General features: G+C 42.4%; 2 protein-coding genes across 2 annotated transcripts; one reads left to right on the top strand and one right to left on the bottom strand.

Annotated features, from left to right (window-relative positions):
- Window positions 1–3,572: 3,572 nt before the first annotated feature.
- On the top strand, window positions 3,573–5,149 carry LOC133893566 (uncharacterized). Its single transcript, XM_062334625.1, has 5 exons — window positions 3,573–3,858; window positions 4,035–4,175; window positions 4,304–4,423; window positions 4,567–4,662; window positions 4,838–5,149. The coding sequence occupies exons 1-5, from the start codon at window positions 3,604–3,606 to the stop codon at window positions 4,961–4,963; spliced, it is 738 nt and encodes a 245-aa protein (XP_062190609.1). The 5' UTR covers window positions 3,573–3,603; the 3' UTR covers window positions 4,964–5,149.
- Window positions 5,150–7,771: 2,622 nt separating this feature from the next.
- Window positions 7,772–8,638, bottom strand: LOC133910291 (uncharacterized). The gene is made up of 3 exons (XM_062352800.1): window positions 8,595–8,638; window positions 8,416–8,512; window positions 7,772–8,098 (listed from the first exon to the last, which is right to left on the bottom strand). Exons 1-3 carry the CDS (start codon window positions 8,636–8,638, stop codon window positions 7,772–7,774), a joined length of 468 nt encoding a protein of 155 aa, XP_062208784.1.
- Window positions 8,639–18,571: the final 9,933 nt, after the last annotated feature.

Raw genomic sequence — 18,571 nt, 5'->3', positions numbered from 1 at the left:
CATTCCCTCCAGGACGGGATTATCTCTCATTTCCCTTCGCGATTCCCCTCGAAGGAAAGCTGTTAGAGATGAGAGAAAATAAAGAGAATGGGAACAGAGAAAGGAATCGGGAAGGGAACGAAATGAAAGAAATATGGTTGGAGATGGTCTAAGATCAGCCAGATGATGGTTGATTCTGTTGTGGCTCTTCGATGAGTGTTGGTATTTTACCCAACTAGACTAGCTTTAGGAGCTTGTGACGGAGATCTAAAGACGCGAGTTGTTTTGATTGGCTTGGCTTTGCTTTGAATTGGATTAGATGTGTCTTAGCCGTACCCCTCTTCACTCCTCCGAACATAATTTTTCTAGATTGTAGACTTCCAAACTAAGATTCTAACCGAATATGAGATAGTTTCTCTATCTAATATGATTATCTTTCTAGATTGGTAGACTTCATAATGGCTACACTTGCCTCAAATCGAGTAGGATAGAAATATATGTTATTTATAATAATAATAATAATAATAATAATAATATATTCCCGTCAAGTGAGTATCAAGCCTATAGGACCTGGAGATGCCCTCTTGCAGAGTACTAGGGTTTATATAGCGGTCCAGCCTGGCCCAAATATTGGGTTGTGTCTAGGCCGATACGGTTAAAAAATGGCATGTAGGCACGAAAAAGGCATGTCAGCACAGAAACAGCCCCACGGCACGCAAAGAGCCTGTCAGCACGAATAGCCTGCTGCTCGCATTTGAATGCGTACCAACCTCTCTCTCATGCAAGTCTGTTGGAACTGAACATACACTATGCTAAAACAGGTAAAAAGGTATTATAACATTTTTAGCAATATTATCAATGTTCAAGATATAGGCATATTGCTTACTAACATAGATTAAGAAGTTGCTACAAGTTTACGTCGTCTCTTAAAACCATTCTATAATGCATCAACACAACTGTCTGGTATTTACTACCCTATATCTCCTCTAGTTCTTGAATAGCGTATAGAAATTGTTGACCTGTTTAATAAGCATAGTACAAAAAAAATGTTAGTCCCTATTATTAATGCAGCGAAGGAAAAATAGTTAAAATATTTTGATGCTATTCCACATTTACTTTGTTTTGCTCTCATCTTTGATCTACGTAAGAAGTTGGAGAAATTATATCTTGATTTCTGTTTTATTGGCGATACACTTGATTGTGAATACTTAGCTGCTTGTTCACATGTTAAATCTAAGATATTTTGAGTTTTTGGTATGGACCAAAAGAAGTTTGGTTAACCTCGCCCGAGGTCTGAACCAGCACAAAATGAGAAAAGAAAAACTACGGTGGCTAACATATGGAAGAAGCTGAAGGGCAATGACTCTTCTTCCCCAACTCAGCTAGCTAAGTCATCCTAGAACCTAACTCATAGCTCAACCACTACCTCGAGTTGGGTCATATCTCTCATGATCCACTACTTCAGGATGATGACCATATCGACCTCCTTGAATGGTGGAAAGACAACTAACATCAATTTCCTATGCTATCCCAATTTGCATGAGATGTTCTTCTTCTACAAGTATCAATTGTAACTTTAAAATCAACATTCAACACAACTGGGAAGAATAATCGAGGAATGGAGGTCGTCTCTTACGCCCTAGATGATCGAGGCACTCACTTGCCTCAAGGACTAGGAGGCCGCAGAAACTCGATAGCAGCACCAACTAGAGGACCCAAATATCACGAATGTCATGGCCGATCTCGAGGTCAAAGATGAGGATTAATTATCTTTATAATAGTATGATGTACTCTTTTCCTTACCAAGGGAAATCCCACACTAGAGTGCACGGTTTTTAATGAGGTCGTGTACTTAGCATGTATTTACAATTAATAAAGTTTATGTTCCCTAATTGCATCTTTTTTCCTCAAATTATTTTTCCCTACTCTTAGCACTATCTTTATTTATTCATTTCTATTTTGCATCCACCTTACTGTGCTTATCCAATTATACTATCTGATCCTATCCATCTGTTGGCTGCTGTTGTGCTATAGTACTACTATGCTGCATTATCCATTACTGTTGCGGACGTGCAAATTGACAGAAAGAGGAAAGAAGCTGCAAAGCATAAGTAGTGCATTTCGCATGGGTCGAGAATGCCAACAACAAATAATCGACAGCAACCAGCATATATGTTGTGCGAACTATGTGGTGACCAAACCTAAGTGAGCACGGCACGACGACAGCACGACATACTATATGCCATGCTTGAGGCTAATTGTAAGCTTATCGTACTGGCACGGCCCGATCAGACGAGCTGAGCAGGCCAAAGCACGAGTCACAAAGGCGCCCGATACGACCCAGTCCAAGGACTAAATGCAAGCGGAGCCTAAGCATGTCCCCCGGTATTATGAGACATTATATAGGTGATTTTATATCTGTCCTAGTTAAACCTTTAGACTGTGCTACGCCTGAACAGCAATACATTTTACACACAAAAAGTGTTCTATGTTTGCATCTGTTGATATCGAGCTTCCATTCTCTGTTCACCTGGATGCTTGAGTCGTTGAGGAAACGTGCGTCCAATATTATTATACGTCAACAACCCTCCTTCGCAAATGAAGACCTAGCCTATATATGATCGAGTTGTGAACATTTTTCTTCTTCTTAACTTCGCCCCAGCCACATTGCTATCTCATGACCGGTGCAACATATCGACTCATTAAAAGCTCGAAACCCCCAGCGCCAAGAATCGAATTTTAAAAAGTAAATTTGGCATGAGAAGAACACGGAGCAGAGAGCGTACATACACGTCCTACACGTCAGCCAGAATCAGAAACGAATCAATAGGAGTTTGACTGGTTGTCCGGAGGATCTTGATCAGGTGGATACCTATAATTCTAACGAGAAGTATGTTTAGCACTGTTTTGATTTGATATGGTGGATGTAAATATATACCTACGGTTCGGCTTGGTAAATATAGGTTCTTACAACTGTTTATATAGGTGAGTTTACTTATTAATATTATAAAATTATCTTTATACGAACAACTAATCAGAATTTTAATTCTAATATCCGCTCATGTGATCTCAAATTCATCAACTAAATAAAAACTCAGTTCAGTTTGTTTAAACAAATATCACCAATCAAATACTATTCTTTTTAAAATATTTAACTCCGTTCAAACTATTTATCTTCAGACTGCCTATACAAACCAATAACACCCTGTTGCTTTCTGTGTGGCGTCCCTACGCAGCTGCTTGGCCACCGAAAGATCGAGCTCGACCCATATCCGTCTCCAACCGTCTTTATTGAATCCGTCGATCGATCGGTCCGCGATCACGACACTGCCACAACAAGCCGAGCACTATAAAACTCCATAAGTGTGATCGAGTCTGTATGCCTGTCAGTCTCGTTAAGCTAGCTCCGTGATCGATCGAGTCCTTGCTGCGTTCTCTCTCTCTTCTTTCCCTCTCCTCCGGGTATATATATACTCGCGCCTTGGACCCCATCATTGTTTCCTCCCGTGGCTCGGCTTTCGTCCCAGATCTCTCTCTCTCTCTCTCTCTCTCTCTCTCTCTCTCTCTCTCTCTCTCTCTCTCTCTCTCTCTCTCTCTCTCTCTCTCTACCGAATTTCTAAGGCTATGGCGGGTGTGGTGGCGGCGGCCATGGAGGGGGATACCAACAACAACATCGTGAGCTGGGTAGCGTCCGGGGTGGTGCTGTGGTCGACGACGTTCGTGCTGGTGCGTGCGCTGTTCCCGAAGCGCTCCTACGACTTCTGCAACCGCGCCGTCTCCACCATGCACGCCGTCACCGCCGTCTGCCTCGCCTGCCTCTCCGTCGCCGACTGGGCCTGCCCCGTCTGCCCGCTCGCCGCCGCGTCCTCCCCGCGCCAGGTTAGCACGTCATCATGCGTACGGCATGCATGTACGTTCGCTCCGTACGGCGTGCGTGCGTGCGTGCATGCCGGCCGCGCCCACGCCTTCCTTCCCGTCAACCGGGAAGGCGGCGGTGGTGGCGGCGACAACAACAACAAGCAGTCTTGGCCGATGACGGCATCGATCTCTCGCAGATGAAGGCGCTGGCGATTACGCTGTCGTACATGGTGTACGACGCGGCGTGCTGCCACCTCAACGGCGACGTGCGGCTGGACAACACCGTGCACCACCTCGTCAGCATCGTCGGCATCGGCGCCGGACTCGCCTACCAGAGGGTGAGTAATTTTATACTTCGTCGGTTACGTACTCAGGCGACCAGCCTTGAACCACCGGGCGTTGGTGCACTGTAGCTGTTAACTAGTTGACTGAATTGATGATCACTGGTTGGTGCCGTGCCATGCAGTGCGGGACGGAGATGGTGGCGTGCATGTTCATCGCGGAGATCTCTAGCCCGCTGCTGCACCTCCGGGAGATGCTCAAGGAGTTCGGCATCAGGGACACCGACCTCAACCTCCTCGTCGATGTACGCACAATCTCTCTCTCTCTCTCTCTCTCTCTCTGTCTCTCTCTCTCTCTCTCTCTCTCTCTCTCTCTCTCTCTCTCTCTCTCTCTCTCTCTCTCTCTCCATATATATATATATATATCATCTCGACATGTTTCCTGTAGATTCTGTTCGCGGTGACCTTCTCGGTGGCGCGGATGGGCGTGGGGCCGTACCTCACGTACGTCACGGTGACCGCAGACAACCCGATCCTCATCAAGGTGCGTAGATGCATGACGCACAAAATGCGTTCAACGAAACGAACTTAACCCTACCGATCGCGCCGAAATCTCACCTAACCTTCACCAAATCCCAACAAACTCGATGTGTTTCCTCCCACGCATGCACTACTTGCTGTGCTGACTCCCTCGTGTGTTGCTTGCTCCGGTTCGCAAGGCTATGGCGACGGGGCTGCAGCTGGTGAGCGCCTACTGGTTCCTGCGGATCCTCAGGATGGTCAGGTACAAGCTCGGGAAGAAGAAGGCCCTGCCGCCGGCGGCCAAGCTCGCCGCCGCCAACTGATCAAGCATGCATTACAATTGCAAGTTTAACTCGAGTTTGCGTGCACATATATACCCGTGTTTGCGCAGTTCATGCTTCTGAAGGTGATCGTCAAGGTCTGATCATGTAACATGTTTCCATTGGCAAGGATGTCGCAAACTGAGGTGCGTGTGCTCTAGCAATTGTTATTAATATAAAATTGTCCAACGAACTGAGTTCAGAAATCTGATGAGTGCAAATTAACAAGCGTGCCAAAACGACTAGCATATTACATAGTGTCATAATTCTTGTTGTAACCTCATCAGAGACATCGTCAAAGGTTAATGGTATAGCAACGAATTGACTGGTGTGCTACTACAGAATAGGCTATAAGTAGCGCTTTATCAGTGTCGGTTATGTAAATATTACGACTGAAGACATATCAGTGCCGGTTATTAAACTTCAGCACGTGAACAATAGCTAAGGCACTCAGAACCGACACTAAAAATAGATTATGAGGGTCGGTTCATGGCTAGAAACGAAACTAATGTATCAGTACCGGTTCTAGTCAAGAACCGACATTGGTAATCCATTTTTAATGTCGATTCGAATCGCAACCGGTACAGATAGGACCAGACCTACAAATTTGATCCACTCCCATTTTGTCTCGTTTCACGCGTCCGGCTCGAACGTCCATTCGCTCTGTCTCTCTCTTATCTCTTCGTTTCACTTGGGCCCACCACAACCACTCGCTCCTCTCTCACTCTCTCTTCCTCTCTTCCTCTCTCTTCCCGTCATGCAAGTTTGATCGATAGGCGTCGTACGGGCTCTCACAAGCGAGCAAGGAAGCGAGCTAGTACCTACAGCCTAACCGATCAGTAGGCAGCCTCTGCGCCCTGTCCTGGTCCGCGTTCCTGCAGTCGAAGCTCTGCGTGCGTGGACGTTCTTGTCAAAGCTAGCTAGCTTGTTTGATCATCCTGCGGCTGAAGTTCCCTATGCACGTGGACGTTTCAGTAAGTGCTAAAGCTAGCTAGCTTGTTTGATCTTCTTTAAATAGATCTCCTTTTGATGTGAGTGTGCATGTAGCCGGAGCGCATCGGGTGGACTCGGAGTACCGGAGGGGAGCCAGAGCGTGCCGGACGGGCTGAATGGCTTCTGACTCCGACCGTGGCTACAGTGCGTGCGCCTGTGGCAGCTTGGGGGCAAGTCGGGGGTGTTCCTGGCCGAGCGTAGTCACTCGTTCCTCTCTCCCCGCCCCCTCTCTTACTCTCTCCTTTGTTCTTTGTTAGTATATGGATGAGATAGTTGTTTTGATTATGTTCTTGTATTTGAGATGAGTGTATGGATGAGATAGTTGATTTGTGCCTGTATTCATATGGATGAGATGAGTCGATTTGTACATGCGTTCGTATGGATTTGGGAGAGATTGACGAAGGAGCAGTAGAGCAAAGGAGAGAGGAGATCAGGTGCTTGTGGCCGAGCTGCTGCTGCTTCTGGTGGCGGTCGTGTGGCGCGGCAGCGGAGAGCGCCGACGGTATCGGTAGCCGAGCCGGCTTGTTTCCTTTTTTGGCTCCCGATCCACTATCACTGTCGATTCGTAGTTCGAACCGGCAGTGATGCTGAGTTACAGTACTATTACTATCGGTGCCGACTAAAGAGTGCCGGTTAAAAAACCGACACTGAAACTATTTTTCAACCGGTACTCTTATACTTTTTTCAGTAGTGGTGGGTCTTGCATTGTAGTAGCACTGTATATACTGCACCACTGTATAGTACTATGTCTACTGTTCTCAAATGTTTAGCAAAAGATAAAGAATATATTTATTCCATTCTAAAAAAGCAACAATAAAATAGCTCGCTCATTTATTCCCTCGTACATGTAAGACCAGAGAAATCCAGTGTCTCCTAAAAACTCTAGTTGTCGTCAAAAAAAAAATCTAGGACATCATTTTTTTCAAATTAGTACTTTTTACCTGTTTTCTACAAAATAATTTTAGACATCAAACTTCTGTGTTGTACTGCTATTTAATTACCTCTGCATGTAATTTTTCCCTTTACACCTCACTCATTTATTCCCTTATACACGTGAGACTACAGAAATCTAAGGTCTCCCTCCGAATACTCTAATCGTCGGCCTAAAAAATCCTGGTGATCTCATTTTTTCAAATTAATACTTCTATTAACCCTTATTGTGCTACCTATTTTCCACAAAATAATAATTTTAGATAACAAATTTGTATGCTATGCTGCTATTCAATTACCTCTGTATGCAATTTTTCCCGCTACACCTCCATTTACACTATAGTATAAACGGACGAAGCGTAGCAAGCCAATCTACCTAGTAAAATATATATCTACATGTTAGCACAAGCTGGTGAATAGGAATGAAAACGGATCAGATACGAAGTGATATAACTCATCATGTACCATATCCTATATTTTTTTGTCAAAGTCGGAATCGGACACGAATAATACTAGATAATTATCTATTTATCATGTATCACATCCTACATTCTTTTCTCAGAGTCAGAGCAGATAGTCGGATAGATAAAAAAAAATTCACTTCATTTGTATTCTCATATAGCACATTAAATAGTATAGGAGTGTAATCGAAATAAAACACACAGAGAGTGATCGATGATATATGAAAATAAGATTATTCAGTATTATCTGTCTACGGATATATGACAATCTACCTATATATTATCATATTTTTAAATAATATCACAATAGATTTTCTCGTAACACTTAACATTCGAATACTAGTTATCATAGATCTTATCTATATTTTTTCTCGGATCCAAAGTTAGATACAGATAGTGTCGAATACAGATATCGATCATTCTATATTTATTTTGCAAGCCTTAGGTAGTCAAGTGGGTGGAAAATATTTGTCCCGTTTTCATCCCTCCTGGGCATAGCAAAGCTCAAGAATGAGTGTTCCCACGATTTCTGCAGAACTTCCTTCAGCACCGCTGCGATCCTCTCAGCCATATGGTGCTCCATGAACCTCTCCTTCACCCTCCCGTTCTTCCCCATGGAGGCCCTTTGCTCTGCATGGCTTGCAAGCCTCACATTGTTCTTCGCGAGAGGCGCGACACCCTCCTTCCCGGCAGGATGCAGAAGGCCAGTTGAGCCATCCAGGACGATTTCTGTGGTACCTCCGGCAGCCGTGTCCTGATATAGGAAGGCGTCGCGTCATTAAACCAGGTCATTAAATTGACAGATGGAAGCATGAGACAGAATGCAGGCGAAAACAGGGAATGGCAGGTTTGTAAGCTCATTATTGTTTACAGTAACTCTGGTATCCAGATTCAGAAAATTGCTGGATCACGTTTCAAAATGCTGCAGTATGGTTAATTGCCTGGCAGAAAGATGTCATTGATACTCCAAAGAACTGTAAAAACATAAAACGCTTGAAAAATGGCTTAACTGGCTTGAACAAGAGAGAGGGAGTGGGAGAGAGGGAGAGGGAGAGGGAGAGCGAGATTTACCAATACTGGCAACTTGAATGCCATTGCTTCAATGGTTATCCTTCCAAAGCATTCTCCACGGGCCAAAGTAGGAAAAATAAAAGGTATTACTGAAAGTCTGAAGCAGAAAGAAATCAGCTAACCAAAAAGGCAGTCCATACAAGCTGGTAATTAGTAGCACTAATTCATCACTAAAGTACAGAGCGATGCCAACAGAATCCTTTACAACAGGTGTAGAACCCATCCGGCTTTACCTAATGTTACTAATTGGAAACATAATCTGACCGCAAGGGTGTTTGCACTCCGTGATCCAAGCATCCTTAGCCAGTACCAGACAAACCAACTGGGTCTTGGCCTGTTCTTAGCCAAGCTGCAGACTAAACACATTTATGGGAATTTCAGTGCTGCTCTTGTGTGTTGGGACAGGTAACTAAAGTGGCGAAGCAAACAAGCCAAATGCAGATGAGTGAGCGACTGGTATCAAAGAAGTTTAGCACTTAGCAGCCAAATAACTGTATTCCTCGTGAATAAGCTACGTTTCTCAATAAGCCACATGAAGTGAACTAAATGTCAACAAAGTATTAGTGGCCTGGAGGGGCCTTTGAAACCCCAATTTAGTTGAATCTCATACTGGCAAAATTGAGCTGGCCAACAATTGCATAGATTGTTCGACCCTGACGTTTGACTGATAGGTATCACAGCCACACTGACAAATGGTTAAGTCATGGCCTTGGGTGAGAACATGACAAATCAAAAGTAAAGAAAGTAAAAGCTCATCTAAATGCTATGCCATACAATGGATGACCTTTTTTACGCTCTATGCCTAGCTATTGAAGCTTCTCTATGATGTAAGGAACTAATATTGTGAAGTAAAGCTTGTTATCATGATGAACATAGGCTGTATTACTTATTGCAAACTGAAGCAATAGGATACAAGCAGATAAGGTTCCATACAACAACAACCAAACTTTTGTCCTAAGCAAGTTAGGATAGGCTAGAGATACGATAAGGTTCGATAGACTAGACTAAAACCTCGAGTTAGCTCATTTATTATAAACAATTTACAGAGGCATAAAGTTACAACATGAAAAACAATTTACAGAGGCATAAAGTTGTGAGGGAAAAAACATGGACCATCAATCACATTATGACTCACATGAGAGTTCTGAACAAGCACATCAACGCAGCCAAATAAGAAGGAAGCAAATTTTATAGGACCTTCATATGAAAGATCTCCATGAGATCCTAATCTAATCACATATCCTCTGATTTAATGGTTAGATTAAAGAGGATAGAGGGAGAAGAAACGTGTTATCATAAGGAAGGAGGTCTCTTGTAGGACCTGATCCTATAGAATTTACTTCCTCGGTAACTTCCATTAGCTCTTTAATATTCCCATGGTGAACAATGTAAGTTTGTGGCTTCTGTATTCTTTATGTGAAGCAAATTAGAAATATATAATAATGAATTAAAAATACAATAAGTTAAACGATGCAACAAAACAGCTGATCATTGCCTAAGATGTTTTGCTCACGAAGTAAAAGTTCATACATAGGCATATAGGAGGGAAAAAAAGATAGAGCCAGTAAAGTTTGGAGCCATCAACACAAGGCAGGGGCCAGAGAATTTATCATCCCCTAGACTGGTAATTCATATCAGCAGTACGGAATCAAAATAAACGATACCGATCTCTTCAATGTTACATACAGAACCCAGCATTCAACACAATACGAAATGTGTATCAATAATTTTGCACGTACTTCAGACGAGCGCTAGTCCTGCTCTTCCAATATTCAGCTGTTGTATGAGAATCAATCATGGCTCCAGCAACGAAGGGAAGATGTTTGACATATTCAAGCTTAAAGTAATGCCCTCGCATTTCATGGATCCACCACAAAATCTTCGGAAGGACTTCAGGAACATGGTCTTTTAGAACAGAATGAAACCACTTGCCAGCAACAGCAGTGTTCAAGATAACCAGATCAGCTTTATGAGCAGTATCAATTGCCTCCTGTCCCCTAGCTGGTAAAACCTGTGAAGCAATCAAGCAAGCAGTTCGAAGTATTAGAGTAAACAAGGACCAAAATTCAATTTTGATGTCTGTCAACAGGAAAAAGATTTTGGATCCTTGTTTTCTTTTATACTTCATTATACTATACCCCCTCAAGGTCACAAATACTTTACGTTTTGGACAGGCCACGGTCTTCGTAGCATAGCTATGATCACTATTTTTTTATTAGAATACAATAACAACAGTTTTTATAACAATTCCAATGCATCACCGTAAATTAAGAAATAAGGATTGGATGGGAATTGAAAATAGATTCGGAAAGGAAAGATGATATCAGCTGGAGGCCAATTAGTGCTTCTTAATTCAGTCCTCAGTAGTCTTCCAATTTTCATGATATCTTTTTTTGAAATCCCACGGGGAGTCCTTAAAAGGTTGGATTATCTAAGATCCAGATTTTTCTATCATGGTGACAATCACAAGAAAAAATATAGACTTGCACGTTGGGATATTCTTTGCCAACCCAAGTACCAAGGGGGTTGGGAATTACAAACCTTTCGATTAAGAATATCTGCCTCCTAAGCAAATAGCTTTTCAAGCTGCTTACTGAGGATGGAGTTTGGCAACAATTGCTCAGGAATCAGTATATTCGCTCCAAAGAGCTCACACAGGTCCAAGGACAGTCAGGAGATTCACATTTCTGGACTGGTCTTATGAAAATAAAGAATGATTTCCTCAAATGGGGTCTTTTCAACTACAGAATGGGAAACAAATTCACTTTTGGAATGATATTTGGCTGGGTAAATTCCCACTAAGCCAGCGTTATCCCTTGCTGTACCAGGTGGTGAGACATAAACAAGCCACAATAGTAGAGGTAATGAGAAGCATACCTCTTAATTTATCCTTCCGTCAACCGATCTCTGGGAACAAACTAATTGAATGGCAATAACGTTGCAACTTGTTCATATACATCTTTCTGATAATAGAGACATTTATAAACGGGGTTTGAATGAAAAAGGGTAATTTACTGTCCAGTCCATGTACAAAGCAATGCTAAACCAACCCATTAGTATCCCAAATAATTGGCTGTGGCAACTCAAGCTCCCGTTAAAAATAAAGGCTTTCTTATGGAACATGGGACGTGGGGTGATTTTGACCAAAGATAACATAGCCAAAAGAAACTAGAAGGGCAGCCTCAAGTATCCTTTATGTAATCATAATGAAACTATCCATCACCTTTTCTTTGAATGTTCTTTAGCTAAGAGTATCTGGTATATAATCAGTATAGCCTTAGGGATTAAGAAACTGAGGAACATATCACATTTGATTGGAACTTAGTTATGGGAGATAGGAGTTAAGGAAAAGAGAAGGGTCTTAGATGGGATATCGGTAATGTTTTGAGTTATTTGGCTCTGTCGTAACAATACAGTGTTTTATAAAAAAAACAAAAATATATTTCATGTAGTCACTTTTCAGAGGCGCCTACTAGTTAAGATTCTAGATGCTGCTACACAGAGAGAATCAAAAGGAAGAGTTTCTGACAGTTTGTTATATATTGGAGGTGGTGGTTATAGAACTTTTCGCTAAGCATAGATTGTCATATAGTTATAAATTGCAGGCTACTTGACTTTAGATCTTTTTACATTGTTTTATCTCTGATGTTGGCTATTTATGTCGTGACTTTATAATAATTAACTATTGGCTGTATGCATGCTATGATGTAAAAGGCCGGGTTGCATATCTATTATTAAAAAAATCTCCATGTTGACTGGAGAGAGAAGGCCGTAGACGCCGAACCAAGATCCGGGAGACCTGTCACGTTCGCGGATTTGGCTAGATGTTCATGTTGCCGTTGCCGGCTGCGCTCTGCAGCGTGACTGAGTTTGGTCCAGCGCGCCGTCGTGCAGGCCATTGAGGGCTTCCTCCAATCGCGGCCCCGGTTTGCCATCGTCGAGTAGGCATTGCCGGTCTAGGCAGGAAGGCAAGAGACAGAGGAGAGAATGGGAGACTGACCTCGATGTCGCCGCCCCGACACGACAAAGACTCGATGTTGCCACTAAGACGCTGGTGGCAGTGGCCTCTCCCTCAACCTCTGTTTTGCACAAGGAATTTGTAACAACAGGGCACGCCAAGGGAGCAGTGGGGAATGAAGAAGAAGATAGGCGTAAATTGGTCATTTCAAGTAGGAACAAGTTTTCTTTTATTTTCATTCTTGTCTAGCACACATTCTTGCTGATGACAGTAACGCCTTTTTACTACCCCCCCTTTTCTATGTTTTTCTTACTATACTTTCAGCCTTAAGCATATAACAAGAAACTATGTAGAAGTTATGAACAACTGAACCACTTTGATCCGCTATTTTACATCATGCTTATTTGAATACCGAAGATGTGCCAATACCATACCTGATAGTGCCACAAGGTCCATCTTATCCAGTCCTTGCCTTTAGAAAAACTTGATAAGACCATGTAGTGTTGCATTTGGTGGAGCAATCTTATTTGCTAGCTTCATGTTTGCTGTCTTTGAGTCCCTCCTCCCTAATGGAAGTTTCCAATATGGTCCACCACTCTGTCAGGAGATAACATTACCATGTGCGTGTTAAACTATATCAAATGGAGCTAAATTAAGTTAAACTGTAGGACGCCAGCTTTTACTCCTCTTAAATAAGATAAAATAATTAGTATCTTCGAGAAATTCTCTATATATTTCGCTTCCTATACCTAGTACAGGTTCTTGTGACTTGAAAGAACAGAAATTTACCAGTACTGTTGAACCTCTGGCTGCGAGGGCAATAGTGTCAGCACAAGAGACTATATGTGGACATGCTTCTTCAAGTGCGGCTTTGATCTCGTCTATAACCTCAAATCCCCTAATAGAATTCTTATTGGGGATATCATTTTTCTCGCTTATGACTTCCTCAGTGTCATCCAAAAGAACTGATGCATCGCACCCCTGCAATTTCATCCTGGAGCAAAATAATTTTCATCTACAGCACTAAGTACACCAGTAGATAACCTAGATTATTGATGGTTGAACATGAAAGCATGGTTATAGCTCTCAACAATATTCAATGTCTGATACATGGCTGAACCTTGTGTATTCTGAATGAAAAAAAAAGGATTTGAACTGTGCTAACCTGAACAAAACAGTCATGAAACAGGAGCCTGAGAAGGGAAGCGGCTATCCGTTGTTCCTTTGCAATAGCCTTCTTTAGTATAGACACCACAATCTCATCAGCTTGTGGGCATGTGAGCTTGTAGTAATATGGAGAAAGGCCGGAGTTTGGGCTGTTTCCAATCGGATATGCACCCGCATGGTGATCAGGGAAAGCAAGGGAGGCAGATAAGTAGAAAGAAGCAATGAAGATTGCACCAAGAACTATCTTGGATGAAGCCATGAGTTCTCGAATGCTGTTCTGGTTTAGTTTCATGCATTCTACTTCCTATTTATAGAACTCGTGTGACTCAACTCCTTCATTTCATCCACTTCACCTATGGAAAGCAACATGTGTTTGCGTCAGGTGTACCTGATTTAGAGGTACGTAGCTTTTTGCCTGTTTCTTTTATCACGTATCTGTCACCACTATCTCATGCCTCATGTCTTGCCATGCTTGACCTGCCTAAACCCTTGTGTTCTCCTATTATTGGTTCCACTTCCACATGAGGTATCATTTAGTTTCTCACTGTAGGGGCTATGTCTGCCTTGGCCATAGGAAGCTCCCTGTTGTTTTCTTTAGAGATTCCTCTTTGTTTGTGCTCTAAATACATGTTGGAAAACAGAATCTGTTGGCATTTGTTTCACCTGCTTCTCTAAATAAATATGCTAAACCTACAATGGAAAATGGTAGTAGCAGCTCCACCCACTCCAAATACATCATTGTAATTCAGTAACAGGATATACAAGTTGCGCAGAAAGTACCATGAGTACAACAAGAATTAAGTTCTGCATTTAGGAAGCTTTGGTAATCTTACCAACGATAACTGGGTACAGATTCTAATGTGTTCGAAATGGTGTGCATATTTTTGTGACCGGCATGCGTAGTTCTACCAGCTACAAGTAGTTAGAGCAGCCGGCAGATCTTGTCCCGGATGGAACTTATTGGTTCCAATAGAAATCCTTCGTTTAGTAGTTGGAGGGTGATAGTGCCTGACTGCCTGTCATTACTATACTGTACTTGCAACTGCCGCAGGGTTGCAAGTACGTTTGAAGTCGTCGTACAGTGGCAGTAACGACAGTTCCAGCGAGCAACTGGTAAGGTGGTGTCGACGCCAATGGTCTTGCAATCTTCTAGGAGTAACATGCCATGTTATCTGACACAACTGATCCTCTTGAGGGTGAAAGGGAGAATGTAAACACGGCGCCCATGTCTAATGTATACAGCTTTTCAGAAATCCGGCTCATGCATCTCATGCTAGGACAACTAAATCTACAATACTCGGTGTGGTTACTGGACGCCGTGCGTCATGCGTGAAAAGAAGGAATTAGCTGGCGTTGGGGCCTGCCTAGGCGGCAGGATAAGAATCTTGCCACTGGTGCGGGTACGGACACCTAATTTGGTCAGACTTGCATCAAGTGCAGTGTGGCATTATGCATATATGAGCAGATAGGCCTTGAAAGCTAAAACTTTTGGAACCCAACCAACTCTTTATCGTACAAGAAACTATGTACTCCAAGGTTGTTGTCCAATACCCGTCCTCTCATGATGAAATGGTTTGCAATTTTGCTGAAATGAAACATCGTACGTGCATACGCTTGTAAAAGGAAGGTACGTAGCGTCAACTGTGCCAAGCACCAGCACTCTCCGTACCTTGGAAGTTGGAACTGGCACGCGCGGCACAACAGCAGCACGGTAGATCGGGTCCGCCGCGTCCGACGACCGGAATTTTCACAGAGTAGGTAGGTCAAGCCCCTCGATCCAGCCCTGTACAACAGACCTACAGGAAGATGCTCCCTCCATTGATATGATTATATGAATATGATTGCCCCTCCTGTTGGTGGTTCCAAGGTCCAGGCTTGTAATCTCTTTCTTTACCAGTAGTAAGATCAATGATGCATAGGTTCGGTGACACAAAACTGATACTGCTCGATTCATATTTAAAAGAGCTTTCGTGTGATCATGATTTCGTAGGAATATATTGTAAAAATACAAATAGTCAGAGTTTAACTTTTAGAAATCACACCGCGTACAAATCGATGGAAGGAGCATGACATACATGCATATTTCAAACTAATTAGATAAAACACACCAACAGTCCTTAAATTTATCACGACATGTCATCTAGGTCCCTGAATTTACAAAACGCAAAAGTTCTTGTCTAATTTCGGGGAGTAAAATGCACCAGGGTTCACTTAAAATAAAAAGAGCTAGCCACTGGATTATATTTGAGCCCCGACTGGCAAGGCGCTCTCGATGGCAACTTACTACCAATAGCGCTCGGTCCCGGTTATTTTATGATCACTACGTTCGTTCTACTCTCTCAATCACTAGATCTATACTCTAACAAGCAAAATGATAAAGGATTTCTTAGCACTAACGAGATTTTTGTTTCACGGTTTCTGTTCACTTCGTAACGAGATTTTTGTTTACTTCAGCGCTCCCACAGTTTCCCTTTGTTGTTCGCATCACAAAATGATTGCCACCTCCATTCCCTTCATCTTGAGATTCTCTCCTTTTCCTTCACAAATCCACTCGAAAGAAACTATTGGAGATAGAATGAAAATAAAGGGAATAAAAATGGATAAGAGAATCAGGAAGAGAACGAAATGAAAAGAAAATGGTTTAGGAGTTCTTGTCGCTAAGGCCATCCTATCTCCATGACTACCCCCAGAAACATGAAGAGAGGTTTGTCAGGTAACCATCTCCCCCCTTAGTGGATATTGAGGTTAGGAGTCAAAGAAACAAAGAAAGAAATGGAGGATTCAGATTTAACACGTGCAGAGACAAACATTGTTATGCTTGCAATGCTAAGCCACCAGTCATCCCGAGCAAGATTATTAGAAACCTGGGACAGTCCTTCTGTCAGATGATCTCTGAGTTGCTCTCAGACTCTAATTTGGCGGCAAAGAGCATTTTGAAGAAGACAGTGGGCCAAGACAAAGGCCAATCAAAGCAAATAGCAGCTCAGCCCAAGAAGAATAGCAAGTCCAACAATGATGACAAGTCCAATAAGAAGGCCAAGAAGTAACAACCCATGGTGTATCAGGGTGTAAAAATGGTGGCCTTTTGTCTATGGCCCCTTTTGGCAATACTGCTAAGTTTTTGGTCACCTGTTAGTGCATACTGATAATAACCTCCTATGTGTAATATGTGATGACTCTCTACTTGTTTGGACCTTCCTTCTTTGGGATTATATCTACCAGTACTCTTCTTTGGCTTTGGTCTCCACTGATCACTGCGATGTCATTTCGATGCTTCAATGCTTTGTCTGGACCCATGCCCAATTATTGAATATTTGGGTATATCAATTTATCCTTTATTTATTTTACGGCTGCCCATCACACTTCTGCTTTTAGTGACGGGAATATTCTGTGTTGGAATATTAGAGGTATTAATTCAGATAAGAAATAGGATACAGTCACAAGTAAGATTATGGAGACAAGCTATGATATTAATTGTCTGCAAGAAAAAGAAAATTTTGCCCTCCCAATTCGACTGCTTTGAATTTTTACCTTCAGATGGTGCTTCGGATCGAATCATCACTATTTGGAAAAGCTTGTTTCCAAAATGATTTCTGTCTCTCAGTGGAATTCACCTCAGTTCAATCTGGTGCATTTGGACGCTAACAAATATTTATGGTCCTTGTACCCCTGACAGAAAGCTCATTTTCCTAGAGTGGCTTAAGGATATTGAAATAACAGATGACATAGATTGGATACTTTTAGAGACTTCAATCTAATTCGTTCTCCCACTGATAGAAATAAACCAGGGGCCAATGTTAATGAAATTTTTTTGTTCAATGAAGCCATTGCTAAATTGGGGTTAGTGGAAATACCTCTAAAGGGCAGATCCTTTATCTGGTCCAATAAGCAACAAAATCCACACCTGGAAAGGTTGGACTGGTTTTTCACTTTTAATTCTTAGACCCTAAATTACCGAGGCACCATTGCAATGCCCTACTCTAGAGACATCTTTGATCATGTCCCTTGCTTGGTTAATATAGCCACTTCTATCCCTAGAGCCAAGGCTTTTTGATTTGAGAACTTTTGGATGGAACATAGCGACTTTCTTCAAGTTGTGCAGCATGCTTGGTCTATTCCAGTGAATGCAAACAAAGCAAAGAGAGTGGGTTCTAAATTGAAATTTTTTAGAAGAGTCCTAAAAGCATGGAAACCCAGTCTATCTAATCTGAAAAATGTCATTGCAAACACTAAGCTGATCATATTCTTTATAGACATCTATGAGGAATCCAGAGATCTGAGTTTTGAAGAATGGAACTTTAGAAAACTCCTTCAAAGACATTTGGCCTCCCTCCTTGAAAAGAAGAAGATCTACTGGAAACAAAGGGAACAATAAAATGGGTAAAGTGTGGAGATGAAGATAAACATTTTTTTCATGGAAATGCCATTGGCAGATATAGGAAAAACCTTATGACAAGTCTAACCGATGATCCTGGTCATATTTACTCAACTCATGCGGAAAAGGCTGCACTTCTTTGGGAAGCTTACAAACAAAGGCTTGGTCCCACAAACTTCCAATGTACGCATTTTGATCTTGATAGCCTGCTTGAACCTGCAACTAATTTGGACTGGCTGGAACTAAACTTCACTAAGGAAGAAACTGACAAAGTGGTGACAAACCTCCCATCATGTAAATCACCAGGGCCAGATGGCTTCAACACATATTTTTTGAAGAAATATTGGCCAATAATTACTCAGGACTTCTATGACCTCTGCAAGCCTTTTGTGATGTCAATATCTGAACTCAAAGTATTAATAACTTGTATGCCACACTTGTCCCTAAAAAGGACACTTCTGTCCTGGTTGGTGATTCCAGGCCCATCTCCCTTCTCAACTGCTATATCAAAATTATTATCACTACTGCAGAAATCCTATTCACTGCCAGTTTTGGAGCCGGCAATGGGCAACGGGCAGTGATAGTCGTGGACTATCACTGCCGGCTCAGTGGATAGGCAGTAAAGGGCCTTATCACTGCCGGCTCAAGGATTCAGC

The sequence above is a fragment of the Phragmites australis genome, chromosome 2, assembly GCF_958298935.1.
Source record: "Phragmites australis chromosome 2, lpPhrAust1.1, whole genome shotgun sequence".
Classification (NCBI taxonomy): domain Eukaryota; kingdom Viridiplantae; phylum Streptophyta; class Magnoliopsida; order Poales; family Poaceae; genus Phragmites; species Phragmites australis.
This window is presented reverse-complemented; position numbering and strand designations above follow the sequence as displayed.

What these genes read in the sequence shown, in the direction of transcription:
- LOC133893566 (XM_062334625.1), top strand. Translation starts at nt 3,604, where the DNA reads ATGGCGGGTGTGGTGGCGGCGGCCATGGAGGGGGATACCAACAACAAC. An exon ending in CCGCGTCCTCCCCGCGCCAG is followed by an intron (nt 3,859 to 4,034) that starts GTTAGCACGTCA and finishes GATCTCTCGCAG; the next exon opens with ATGAAGGCGCTGGCGATTAC. An exon ending in ACCTCAACCTCCTCGTCGAT is followed by an intron (nt 4,424 to 4,566) that starts GTACGCACAATC and finishes TGTTTCCTGTAG; the next exon opens with ATTCTGTTCGCGGTGACCTT.
- LOC133910291 (XM_062352800.1), bottom strand. Translation starts at nt 8,638, where the DNA reads ATGGGTTCTACACCTGTTGTAAAGGATTCTGTTGGCATCGCTCT. An exon ending in GATTCTGTTGGCATCGCTCT is followed by an intron (nt 8,513 to 8,594) that starts GTACTTTAGTGA and finishes TTTCTGCTTCAG; the next exon opens with ACTTTCAGTAATACCTTTTA. An exon ending in CATTCAAGTTGCCAGTATTG is followed by an intron (nt 8,099 to 8,415) that starts GTAAATCTCGCT and finishes TTCCTATATCAG; the next exon opens with GACACGGCTGCCGGAGGTAC.